Genomic DNA, 14,296 nt, shown 5'->3' on the forward strand with positions numbered 1-14,296 from the left:
TTCATAGTATTTACTTGTACTGATTATCTAGTGTTTTCCTGTGTGAGTCCTATCAGCTTCAGCTGATAAGACTGCAGTTATTTCTATCCCATGCCCTGCTTTACACAGCATGTGAGGTCACATGGTCCCATGGTGTGTAGGAGGAAGCTCTGAGTGATTCTGCAGCCTGCTGGGAGTTCAGTGCTGTGTGTAGGAAGTCCTGATAACAGATAGACAAGCATGTAGAGAGTGTGCCGTAAATCAGGGGAGATCTGGGCATGCTCAGTGACGTCATTCTAAAGAACGAAAAGGATTCCAACAATACCAAGCAAGTAAGGAGATATCTACAAGCAGTGTTCATTAGGGTTTTTATGCTGATTTACATGGGACAAAGTTGTGGGGAAGGGTTTACAACCACTTTAAGTAGTTAAAAAAAAAAAAAAAATCCTGATTTGAAATAAAAATCTGATTATTTATTTATCATTGATTTTTAATCCACCCTGGAATCTGCAATATATATGTAAAATGCTGCATAAATTGACATCCCTATGTAAGTACCTGTAATAAATAAAATCAATTACGGTTGATGTCGTGTGTCCTTTGTGCTGCTTTTCTCTCCTTTTAGTAGAAATTCTCCTCCTCCTCTGATTTCCCCCCCCCCCCCCCCCCCTCCACCACAACTGTTTGTTTGGATCTGGAGTAGTTGTGTGTGGCAACCAACCAATCGGCTTCTATCCTTCATTTTGAAAGCTTAACTGAACAAGTTGAAGATATAAGCTGATTGGTTACTATGCACAGTTGCGCCAGTTTCAGTAAATGCACCCCTATTTGTGTATGATCCCTTTTAATACTCAAATGCTGCTGTATTGGGGAGCAGTACTGCTTTGGTCTATTCCATGAGTATAAAATGAAATCACACTGGTTCTAACTAAAACAAGGCTTCTATTACTTTCTGTATTTTTCAGGGAGATGCAGTGCGGGATCTCATGTTGCGTTTTCTTGGTGAACAAGCGGCCATGAAAAGACAGGTTCTCACCGCCAACTCAGTAGAGCAGACCTTCCTTGGGCTTAAACAGCTTCTTGTAAGTATCTGTTGTTTCTTGCTGAACTCTTATACAGCCTGTTATGTAAAATGTGCTATTCCCTGAAAATTGATTGTTCCTCTTGCAGTGGCTACTGTTGCTATTACAGAGAACAGTTTGAGTGTTTGTACTGGATCTATCCTCCTTTTTCCTTTTCCATCCTCATGCTATCCTGTCCCTCCATCCCAAGACATGGATAGTTTGGGGTGGAGGAACTTGATTGGCCTGCACAGAGTCCTTCTTATCCACATAAGTGAGCAAAAAGAAAGAAACTGCGCTACGGAATAAGAATGGTATTGGTCGGAAGCTGCAATTCAAATGTACACCAAAAATACACAAAACAGAAAGAGAAAAAAAGAGAACTGCGCTAACCTCAAATGCCCAAAGTGAATGGGGTATGTGTATGTGCCAAACCCACGATATGAGTCTTAGTATATTATTGTCTCTAAGACCACCTCAAAGATATAATGCATACTATTATATGTACAAATAAATAAAATTAAATACAAAAATGAGACACAGATACGTGTCAATAATGTGAATTACCCAAACGCAGTACAGATTGTGTAGATCTCTGTGCATATACCCCTAAAGTAAAAAATTATTTTGTTTTCAGTTTTTTTACATAAAATAAATTATCAAAAAGTATTCTGAGACACTCTATATAATGTCCATATAATTATATACCAAAATATTATGAAATGTCCATATGGTAAATAAACACCGGTGAAGAAAAACTTCAAAGAGCTGAATTAGAAGTGCACAAATTAAAAATCTTCTCCAGAAATGTAATGTGCTTTTCCCATCACCGAATGAATGAATTGGCTCCTTACCAGATCCAAGCGACCCCCCCGTTACAGAGGGTCACCACAGGCAAAAACAATCAAAGGATATCCGGATAACGGTTCCCCCTCAGGCGATCCCGAATCTTTCACGCAATAGGGCTATGGCTGTTGCTCCACATATCACTCCCAACTCAACGTGGTATCACATAGGGAAAAACATAGGCTCCAGATAGTGTAAAACCAATGATTTTAATTTGCAAAAAACGAGCGTATACACTTACATAAAAGACTTTAAAAGCAGGTTCAAAACAGAAGCGTGCACCGGCCGGACACACGCCAACGCAGAGACCAACCCGTCCTTCCTGGTCTAAAAAGGTCTCTGCGTTGGCGTGTGTCCGGCCGGTGCACGCTTCTGTTTTGAACCTGCTTTTAAAGTCTTTTATGTAAGTGTATACGCTCGTTTTTTGCAAATTAAAATCATTGGTTTTACACTATCTGGAGCCTATGTTTTTCCCTATGTGATACCACGTTGAGTTGGGAGTGATATGTGGAGCAACAGCCATAGCCCTATTGCGTGAAAGATTCGGGATCGCCTGAGGGGGAACCGTTATCCGGATATCCTTTGATTGTTTTTGCCTGTGGTGACCCTCTGTAACGGGGGGGTCGCTTGGATCTGGTAAGGAGCCAATTCATTCATTCGGTGATGGGAAAAGCACATTACATTTCTGGAGAAGATTTTTAATTTGTGCACTTCTAATTCAGCTCTTTGAAGTTTTTCTTCACCGGTGTTTATTTACCATATGGACATTTCATAATATTTTGGTATATAATTATATGGACATTATATAGAGTGTCTCAGAATACTTTTTGATAATTTATTTTATGTAAAAAAACTGAAAACAAAATAATTTTTTACTTTAGGGGTATATGCACAGAGATCTACACAATCTGTACTGCGTTTGGGTAATTCACATTTTTGACACGTATCTGTGTCTCATTTTTGTATTTAATTTTATTTATTTGTACATATAATAGTATGCATTATATCTTTGAGGTGGTCTTAGAGACAATAAGATACTAAGACTCATATCGTGGGTTTGGCACATACACATACCCCATTCACTTTGGGCATTTGAGGTTAGCGCAGTTCTCTTTTTTTCTCTATCCACATAAGTGCCTGACCACGCAAATGCGCTTCTGGAAGAATGGCGAACATTCCCATAGACACACTCCTAAACCTTGTGGACAGCCTTCCCAGAACTGTTATAGCTGCAAAGGGTGGGCCAACTCAATATTGAACCCTATGGACTAAGATTGGGATGCCGTTAAAGTGGTTGTAAACCCTTACAACACACTTTGACCTACAGGTAAGCCTAGATTAAGGTTTACCTGTAGGTCCAAGAAATATCTTTTTTAAACCTACACGGTTTAGGAGATATTTGCCCAAAGACAGGCACCGCTGTCTACGGCGCATGCGCCATAGACAGCGACGCGCAGGCGCACTGAGTGCGCCGCGGTCAACGGCAATATGCCGCGAGTGGTGGCTCCCATGCGCGGGAGTGACGTCATCGCGGCTTCGCCGAATGACAGCGGCGGAGCGGCGAAACCCACCGAGAAGATGGGTGCGGCGGTGACTTTGCTGGCTCCTGTGTCAGGTAAGTGACACATAATGGACTACTATGCGATGCATAATAGTCCATTATGCTTTACCTTTGCAGGGAATGAAAGAGGAAGTAAACCCATTAGGGTTTACTTCCTCTTTAAAGTTCATGTATGTGTAAGGGCAGGTGTCACAATACTTTTGACAATATAGTTTATGTTCACAATAGGTAAAAGACAGCACCTCAGTCCATATTTTTAACAAACCAGAATGTTCCTTTATTGCAAACAATTAAGGCACGTTACATCAAGGATGCCCCACATCCTTCTAATTAATTCTTGAAGGGGGAATGTGGATGTATGTGGGAGGGTCAGCCGAATCCGGATAATATGGATGAGAACTGGTGTCTTTATTCCCCCTTTTCTTCCTTTTTCTTTTTCCTTATAACTTTCATTTTTCTGTTGTGTATTTACATTTTACAGTGCCTTGCGAAAGTATTCGGCCCCCTTGAACTTTTCAACCTTTTGCCACATTTCAAGCTTCAAACATAAAGATATAAAATTTTTATTTTTTGTGAAGAATCACCAACAAGTGGGACACAATTGTGAAGTGGAACGAAATCTATTGGATTTTTGAAACTTTTTTAACTAATAAAAAAATGAAAAGTGGGGCGTGCAAAATTATTCGGCCCCCTTGCGTTAATACTTTGTAGAGCCACCTTTTGCTGCAATTACAGCTGCAAGTCGCTTGGGGTATGTCTCTATCAGTTTTTCACTTCGAGAGACTGAAATTCTTGGCCATTCTTCCTGGCAAAACAGCTCAAGCTCAGTGAGGTTGGATGGAGAGCGTTTGTGAACAGCAGTTTTCAGCTCTTTCCACAGATTCTCGATTGGATTCAGGTCTGAACTTTGACTTGGCCATTCTAACACCTGGATAAGTTTATTTGTGAACCATTCCTTTGTAGATTTTGCTGTATGTTTGGGATCATTGTCTTGTTGGAAGATAAATCTCCGTCCCAGTTTCAGGTCTTTTGCAGACTCCAACAGGTTTTCATCCAGAATGGTCCTGTATTAGGCTGCATCCATCTTCCCCCTCAATTTTAACCATCTTCCCTGTCCCTGCTGAAGAAAAGCAGGCCAAAACCATGATGCTGCCACCAACATGTTTGACAGTGGGGATGGTGTGTTGAGGGTGATGAGCTGTGTTGCTTTTACGCCAAACATATCGTTTTGCATTGTGGGCAAAAAGTTTGATTTTGGTTTCATCTGACCAGAGCACCTTATTCCACATGTTTGGTGTGTCTCCCAGGTGGCTTGTGGCAAACTTTAGACGGGACTTTTTATGGATATCTTTGAGAAATGGCTTTCTAGTTCTCTGCAGTTCATCCAGAGTGATCATGGGCCTCTTGGCTGCATCTCTGATCAGTCTTCTCCTTGTCTGAGCTGAAAGTTTAGAGGGACGGCCAGGTCTTGGTAGATTTGCAGTGGTCTGATACTCCTTCCATTTCAAAATGATCGCTTGCACAGTGCTCCTTGGGATGTTTAAAGCTTGGGAAATCTTGTTGTATCCAAATCCGGCTTTAAACTTCTCCACAACAGTATTACGGACCTGCCTGGTGTGTTCCTTGGTCTTCATGATGCTCTCTGCGCTTTCAACAGAACCCTGAGACTATCACAGAGCAGGTACATTTATACAGAGACTTGATTACACACAGGTGGATTCTATTTATCACCATCAGTCATTTAGGACAACATTGGATCGTTCAGAGATCCTCGCTGAACTTCTGGAGTGAGTTTGCTGCACTGAAAGTAAAGGGGCCGAATAATTTTGCACGCACCACTTTTCAGTTTTTATTTGCTAAAAAAGTTTAAAATATCCAATAGATTTCGTTCCACTTCACAATTGTGTCCCACTTGTTGGTGATTCTTCACAAAAAAATTTAAATTTTATATCTTTGTTTGAAATGTGGCAAAAGGTTGAAAAGTTCAAGGGGGCCGAATACTTTCGCAAGGCACTGTAAAATGTAAATACACAACAGAAAAATGAAAGTTATAAGGAAAAAGAAAAAGGAAGAAAAGTGGGAATAAAGACACCAGTTCTCATCCATATTTATCCGGATTCGGCTGACCCTCCCACATACATCCACATTCCCCCTTCAAGAATTAATTAGAAGGATGTGGGGCTCCCACTCCCCCACCCTGCAACCCCACCCGTTAGCCCGTCACCTCAGTCCATATTTGGTGGCGTTTTTTGCACTAATGTTGGTGTAGTACTAGGCAGTGACTCTCGCTATACACAGCTGGACCGGCTGATGGATAACTCCGTTGCTGTTTGGCCCAGTGGATCGCAGTGACATATTCCCAGCAGAGCCTGTACTCCTGCCCACTGCACTATCCTGTCAGCGCTTCACACATTTTGGAGTGGGAAGAGCATTACATGATGGATAGAATGGGCAAGACTGATAGTCTGCTGGACCAGCAAACTGATGCTCCATGCCTCCCTTCCATTGTCCCCACCACGAAGCGCCCTTAGGTTCTTCTACTGGCTCACCCGTGTGATCGGCGAGCTGCTGAAGAAATCCGGTGGAAGTTTACCATAGAGAATACAGAGTACCAGATGGTCCCTGGAAATCTCTATGACTCTCGGAGGCCCAGGTGTGATTTTGATGTCACGCCCAGCCTGGCAGTTGTAAACTTTATTTTAGCCCTTGTGCACACGGTTGGACCGTGTTGTCGGATAATCCGACCGTGTGTGGGCTTCATCTGACTTTTTCTGTCGGAATGTCCGACCAAAAAAGTTTGAGAGCTGGATATAAAAATTTTCCAACAACATGATCTGATCGGACTTTGTCCGATCGTTTGTAGAGAATTCCGATCGGACAAAGTGACACACATGCTCAGATCAAATTCCTAGACCAAAGCTATTGGCTACTAGCCTGAACGTAGTCCCGTTGTAACTAAATAACGTCATCTACGTTACGAGCGATCAGATTTTCCGACAACTTTGTCCGACCGTGTGTATGCAGCACCAGTTTTTGACAAAATCCGACGGATTTTATTGTCGTAATGTCCGACCGTGTGTACAAGGGCTTAGGCTTTCCAGCCTGGCGGAGATTTGTGGGGTCTTATTGACTCCACATCTCTCCATAAAGAGGACCTGTCATGCCCTATTCCTATTACATGGGATTAGAGCTGCATGATTAATCGGTAAAGAACCAGATTGTGATTCTTCCTCATGATTTTAACAAAGCATTTTGCGATTCTATGCAGAGTTCTCTACTCACAGCTGACAGCTGTCTAAAATAACAAACCAAACAAAAAAAAATAGTCAGCCTGCCAAATTTATGCCAACGTTAGAGAGGGTTATTCCCGTGTCTTTTTGTTTTTTTCTGTTTTGTTTTTTGTGTCACCTCTGTCCCAGGGAAATTTTGTCTTCACTTCTTGTCCTGTAGCCAAAACAGGAATTGAAAGAAAACCCTCCAATGTGAGGGAATCCCAGGGTGTCACTGGAACTGATGTCCCCATTGGAAGGTTTCCCCCCTATTATTTCTGTATCAACACAAGATTTTCTTTTACTTTCACTTTTGATGAGAACTGTAAACAGGACAAATGGAGAGGGTCAATCCTAATGGGTGACACAGACCACAATAAAAACTGACAGGTGTTCTAATCCCTTCCCACTCGCTCCAAAATTAACAGAAGAAAGTTTGCCTATTTATTTACGCTTTTAAACTTTTAGTCCAAAAGCAGGTGTTCTATCAGATTACCGTTACCCGTCAGAACGTGTAACGGAAGTGACATTACGACCAAAAAACGCTTACTGTGCATGCTCTTTGCATTTCAACATGCTATGTGTTCCAAACACTTCATGGTTTGATGGGTAGCAGTAATCTGATAGAACACCCATGCGGACATGTTACTACACCCACCTACGTCTTGAAATTCTGAGTAATTTTAGCAATAAAGTGAGCGTATATAAATATAGTATATTGACATCTGTGATGCTGTTTTGATGTTAAGTTTTGAAAGAAGCTGGATGCCAGCAGTAGGAAGGTAGCGGAGGCCATGTTGGTAAACCCCACACTACTCAGCTTTTTACTCTGAAATTTTAATACTTAGCTGGGGGTAGTAAGATGTCCACATGGGTTTTCTATCAGATTACCAGTACCCGTCAGATCATGAAGTGTTTGGAACACATGATGCTGCTATAGCCACTAGCAATAATCACTGACTTCTCCTGGCGGGGACAGCTTCTACTGCCTGTCCCTGTCCCACCGCCAGAGAAGACAATTGCTGATTACCCTGTCAGCACTGTCTGTGTTGATGGGGGAATTGTGCAAATTTCTTTCCTGCAACCCCTGGTTGCAGGAAGTACATTTTCACAGTGTATGGCCGGCCTAATTCCTCAAAGGCTCTTTGAGCTCTATTTGTTTCTCTGTAAAGCCGGCCATAAGTTATGCAATTTTCTTTCCCGCAACAACCACAAGACAACAACTCGATTCCCTCATTAACACTGCCAGTGTTGATGGGGGAATCCTTCCCACTGAGCTATTGTGGTGGTCCGGCGGGGGCGTAGGACACAGGGAACCGTCCCTGCCAAGAGAACGCTGTGATTACTGCTAGTGGCTAGGGGTGCAACGGATCGTCGCCGATCCTTGATCCGAACGGGTCAGCCTGTTAGAATCGGCACACGACGCGATCCGTTGAGCGCTCCGCTGCCTTGGCCATAGGAAAGGCTTCGGCCTATCTCCGGAGTGGTGGCCATCTTGGTACACGCGGTGGCCGCTGTCTCGTCAGGAAGTGACATTTCATCGGCGCCATCTTGCTACACCCCACACTCCTGCACAGTAATGATAGAGTGAAAAGGGGGCAAGCAGACCTCTTTTTACGCCTACCAGAGTTTTCGATTTCACAGTTATTTTTAACACAGAACAGAGCTTATATGCTTAAGTACGGTATTTGTAAATCCAACGGACTGTTTAGGGTATTGGCAGAGTATGGAGGGATAGCTGTGACTGCACTTGTCACAGAGCAGCGCTGTGGGCACTACAGATCCAGCCCACAACGCTGCTGACATCCGATCTCTCCCCTCCACTGTACAGATCAGTGCACCGTGGGGAGAGAGGAACCAAATGGCCGCCGCTCCGGGGCTAGGCCGAAGCCACGGCCTTTCCTAAGGCTCCGTGGATCGCGGCGTGTGCAGAGCCGAACAGGGGGACCCGTTCAGATCACGGATCGGTGATGATCCGTTGCACGCCTACTGCCTATAGATCAGGGGTCTCAAACTGGTGGCCCTCCAGATGTTGCAAAACTACAAGTCCCATCATGCCATTGCCTTTGGGAGTCTTGCTCTTAACTGTCAGCCTTGCAATGCCTCATGGGACTTGTAGTTTTTCAACAGCTGGAGGGCCACCAGTTTGAGACCTCCTGCTATAGATGGATCGAATCTCTGCCAGTCCCTGCTGAACAAGCTGAGATTTAAACCCTCTATGGCTGGCTTAGGGCTCAATACCAGTACTTGTAGACACTTTATTCAGAGGTAAATGGCAAACAAATAAAAAAAAAATCAGCTTATGGGGTTTGGAGTGTAATCAAAGCTAGCAAGGTATTGCTGTTTAAAGCCCAGCTTTAATGTCACTCTCTGCAGGATTTTCCTGTAATGTCGCGTACACACGAGCGGATTTTCCATCAGAAAAATATCAGATGGTTTTTTTGACAGAATTCCGCTCAAGCATGGCATGCATACACACAATCACACAAAAGTTTGCTGAACTTTTGACCGCCAAGAACACAGTGACGTACAACACTACGAGAAAATGAAGTTCAGTGCTTCCGAGCATGTGTCGAATTGTTTCCGAGCATGCGTAGGAATTTTACGCCTCAGAATTGGTACAGACGGTCGGAATTTACGATCTGAACTTTTTCCGACTGAAAAATTGGGAACGTGCTCTCAATCTTTTGCTGGCAGAAATTTGGCCAGCAAAAGTCAGATGGAGCATACACGCGGTCACATTTTCCGACGAAAAACTCTCATCGGTCTTTTGCCGGCTGAAATTCCGATCGCGTGTACACTTCATAAGTCCAGGGCATATCTCTAAGGAGACACCGTGGGCTCACGGGAAGTAGGTTGAATAACCATTGGTGTCATCTACCCAGAAGAGGTGCAGAGCATTGTTTCTATGGAGGACAGCACTGGTGATTGGGTGAACATTACAGCAAGCGCTACCTTTTTATTTTAACAAAGACTTGGGGAATAACATACAAAATAACACTCTAGTCTAGTCCGTCACATCAAAGTATTTTGTCTTTGTTGGACACTTTTAGCCCTTGTACACACTGTCGGACATTCTGACAACCAAATCCGTTGGATTTTGTCAAAAAATGTTGCATACACACAGTCAAAGTTGTCGAAAAATCCAATTGTACATAACGTGATGACGTTATTTCGTTAGGACGGGACTACGTTCAGGCTAGTAGCCAATAGCTTTGGTCTAGGAATTTGATCTGAGCATGCATGGCACTTTGTCCGTCGGAGTAGGCTACACATGATCGGAGTATGTCCGATCGGAGCATTTTGTTCAAAAATTTTACCGCAAGTTGGAAAAGTTGGTCCGTCGGATATTCCGATGGAACCAGTCCGATGGAGACCACACACAGTCGGAATATCCGACAAAACGGTCCGATAGGACACATTGCATCGGAATCTCCGACCGTGTGTACAAGGGCTTACAGGTTTGAAGGTGTCAAGCTTGGACGCACGACATATTGCATAGTTCAGGTGCCTGATGCATTTGGTAAGGATTTCCCTTGTGTTTACCGTTAGTTTACACAAGAAGGAACTAGAGAATATAATAGAGTTCCTTCAGCCTTGTTCATCCTATAAATGTCCTTCTAAATCCATTGGTACTCTTAGTTCTCATTATTATTATTATTATTATTATTATTATTATTATTATTATTATTATTCTTATTGTAAAATATTAAAGCAAAGAACTTGTAACCTGCAGTCAGTGTTTCTGGCTTTTGTTCGTCTATGTATATTGCTGGATGTATAGTATATAGAGCTGGATGTGCTGTGTCTGTTCTCAGTAAACACCGAGCTATAAAATATTTAAAATGCTGCTTTGAGTCGTGAGTGCATCTGGGTATACAGTGACCTGAATTCAATGTTTACTGTATTAGTGTGAGGCTCACTGCTGTGAATAAACATCATCCATTTATTTGTTCTGCGCCCTATTTTTATTTTTTCCCCCCTCATCTTGTCTAGTGTGCACAGAGTCCCGCTGCGTTTTATACACTCATTCATAATCCAGAGGCAGCTACAAGATTTTCCTGAGTGTGTATTGAAATACAGCCGTCATTACATCTGGCGTGCTACTTTGACTCCTCTGTTTGGCCTTATTAGGCTTGCTGTCATTTTTAATCATTCGGGCTAAGAAGATCTCGCTTATCAAATAAAGTTATTAAACCACATTTGTGAACTAATTGAACCTGATCTGCCACATTGTAAAATATGTATTTTGACGTTTGACCTGCCAATATTCTGTATTAGATCTTGTTTTAGCCTCATCCGTTGAGGAAAACGAATGCACAGATTAGAAAGTATGTGGGAAACTAAAGAGAGCCGCCAGTACTCAAGTCTCATGACAGACCTGACGTCTGCATTTCCTAGCAAGGTCCATTCTTTCTAAGCAGGTGCCTGGAGCAACTGGCAGTTAAAAAAAAAAAAAAAGAGAATGCTGCAAATGTGCTGCATGCCTGTAATATTATCATTCAGAAAATAATAATAATTTTGTGTCACTGAAATTGTAAATGAACAAAATTGTTACTTTTGGCCCTTTGTGGTACATTGGTTCTCTGATTTCCTCCTTTTCTTGTGGGTTATAACCCCAACTTGTCTTCTGGTCATCGTCCTGCTGGAAGACCCAAGATCTTGGACGTAAATCCAGCTTTCTAAAACCGGGCTATACAGTGCGACCGAAAATCTTTTGGTAATCCTCAGATTTCATGTCTGTCTCGGCAGTGGGGTCCTCCTGGGTCTCCTTCCATAGCATTTCATTTCATTTAAATGTCGATGGATAGTTTGCGCTGACACTGATGCTCCCTGAGCCTGCAGGACAGCTTGAATTTCTTTGGAACTTGTTTGGGGCTGCTTATCCACCATCTGGACTATCCTGCGTTGCAACCTTTCATCAATTTGTCTCTTCCGTCCATGCCCAGAGAGATTAGCTACAGTGCCATGGGTTGCAAACTTCTTGATAAGTTGCGCACTGTGGACAGAGGCAAATCTAGATCTCTGGTGATGGACTTGTAACCTTGAGATTGTTGATAATTTTTCACAATTTTGGTTCTCAAGTCCTCAGACAGTTCTCTTCTCCTTTTCCTGTTGCCCATGCTTAGTGTGGCACACACAGACACACAATGCAAAGACTAAGACAGGGCTCGACAAACCCCAGACGCCAGGTCGCTAATGCGACCATAAATCGCAACCTGGCGCCTAAGCTGCCACCAGTCCACTCACTATTGATGCCCCAGACATGCAGCGCATTAACTCTGACTGCCGTCATCCTCCCTCCTCCACACTCAGCGGCTCTGGCAAGCATGTGTGAAACTGAGAAGCAACTGAGAGCGGAGGATCTGTCAGATGTCGGGGGTGGGCTGGACCCAGCCGGGTTGGGCGGGACCCAGCCGGGTTGGGCAGGACCCAGCAGCTATCAAACGCCAGCCAATGGGATCTGGGCGGGCCGCTACTTGTATGTGCCCCCGGCCCTTTTCTTAAGCAGCCCAATCGTTGCCTGATGTTTGATAGCTGCTGAGTCCCGCCCACCCTGGCCGGGTCCCGCCCACCCTGACATCAAGCTCAAATCTGACAGATCTGCCTCTCTGTTACTTATCAGTTTCACACCCCGGCTGGGTCCCGTCCACCCCTGACATTATACTCAATTCTGACAGCTGCTCTGTTACTTTTCAGTAACAGAGTGCTCAGTGTGCCACCTGCCAGTGCCACCGCCAACCAGTGCCGAGTGTCACCGCCAATCAGTGCCACCTGCCACCACCAACCAGTGCCACCTGCCAGTGTCGAGTGTCACCGCCAACTACTGCTACCTGCAACCACCAACCAGTGCCACCTGCCACCGCCAATCAGTGCCACCAACCAGTGCCACTGCCAATTGGTGCCAACAAGTGCCACCTTGCCAGTGACAATCAGTGCCACCTGCCAGTGACAACTAGTGCCACCGCCAACCAGTGCCACCTGCCAATAGTGCCACCTGCCAGTGCCAACCAGTGTCACCTGCCAGTGCCATCTGGCAGTTCCACGTGCCTGCCAGTGGCAACCAGTACCATCTGGCAGTCCCAAACCAGTGCCACCTGCCTAAGCCAACCAGTTCCATCTGTTGCCAGCCTTACGCTTTCTGGTCAGCCCATAACCCTGCATTATATATTGACTGGGTGCTCCGTTGTGAGTTAGGGATAGGGCGTAAAAATTACTGGCCTTATCCCGGGAGCTGACAATCCATACCACTCTTAAGAAACAAAAAAAAAAAAAAAACTTGCTCCTAAATTTAAAGCAAATTTGTCAAACCCCTGGACTAAGTGAACTTCTCTGCTTTCAGGTGTGGGTTTTAATTTTTATTTTTATTTTTTTTATATTGCCCACACCTGTTATTTGCCCCAGGTGATTTTAAAGGAGCATCACATGCTTGAACAATCTTATTTATCCACAATTTTGAAAGGGTGCCAAGAATTTTGACCAGCCCATTTTTGGAATTTTTGTATGACATTATGTCCAATCTGCTTTTTTTTTCTTATTTATTTTTTTATTTTTTTTTGTTTTGTTCCAATACACACAACATCAAAACATATGTTACTGCAATACTTTTCTGTGAGAAATACTTGATTTTCTGGAAAAATGTCTGGGGTGCCAACAATTTCGGCCATGACTATATGAAGCCAACTGATAATTCAAACACCAATCGAAATATGAAATTTATCCAAAACCAAAAATTAAATATATTGCAGCTAACTGATCCTTAGGTGTGATGACTGCATCAGTTTTTTTGTTTTTTTTGTTTGTTTTTAGGTTCCCCCCCCCCCTCTATTTTCACCTGGGGATCTGACCAGTAACCTATCTCCAATATTAGTGAGACACCACTCTGAATGAAGGAGAACAGGGGGCACTATTGGACAGCAACAGTCAGTCTCGGGGTAGGACGTGTTAGATGTACTAGCAGATTTCAAGTAGAACTATGGGCATTTTTGATAGAATAAGGGAGGGTTATAACCCCTATCAGAATTTTTTTTTTTTTTTTTTTGTGTTCCATTGGGGAGATTTACCTTCACCCCCTGCCCCATAGCCAGAACAGGACATGAAAGGAAATCCCTGAAAATTTAAAGTTATTCTTTGGGATCCCCTGGGTCACTAGAACTAAAGTCACCCCTGGAAGATTTCCCCTCTCTTACTTTTTTTTTTTTTTTTTTAGACAACCCACAATTTGTATATTTCTTTACTTTCAACAATAATGGTCAACAGGACTAATGGTGAAGGTAAATCTCCATAATGGGGGCACAAATGGCATTAAAAATGGACAGGTGTTTTAATCCTTCTCCACTATATTCAAAACTAAAAAAAAAATGTTCTTTTGCCTTTTAGTTATCCCTTACCTACTTGCCACCCGCGCTATTGCCAAAAGGTGACTACCACATGGGCCTTAAGGCTTTATTCACACCTATGCATTTTTAGCGCATTTTGCAGATTTGGACTACAATCCATTTACCATTGTTTTCTATGGAACACATTCTGTAGTGCAAATCTGCAAAATGCAAAAACCACTAAAAATTCATAGGTGTGAA

General features: G+C 43.3%; 1 protein-coding gene across 1 annotated transcript in view; it reads left to right on the plus strand.

Annotated features, from left to right (window-relative positions):
- The window catches only part of TRAPPC12 (trafficking protein particle complex subunit 12), a 201,709-nt gene that overhangs the window by 20,838 nt on the left and 166,575 nt on the right, over window positions 1–14,296 (plus strand). Inside the window, exon 3 of the mRNA XM_077488729.1 lies at window positions 945–1,061. Coding sequence (XP_077344855.1) covers window positions 945–1,061 — 117 coding nt within the window. The remainder of the gene's footprint in view (window positions 1–944; window positions 1,062–14,296) is intronic.

This window comes from Lithobates pipiens, unplaced genomic scaffold (genome assembly GCF_037356315.1).
Source record: "Lithobates pipiens isolate NorthernLeopardFrog02 unplaced genomic scaffold, aLitPip1_a1.2 Scaffold_18, whole genome shotgun sequence".
Classification (NCBI taxonomy): domain Eukaryota; kingdom Metazoa; phylum Chordata; class Amphibia; order Anura; family Ranidae; genus Lithobates; species Lithobates pipiens.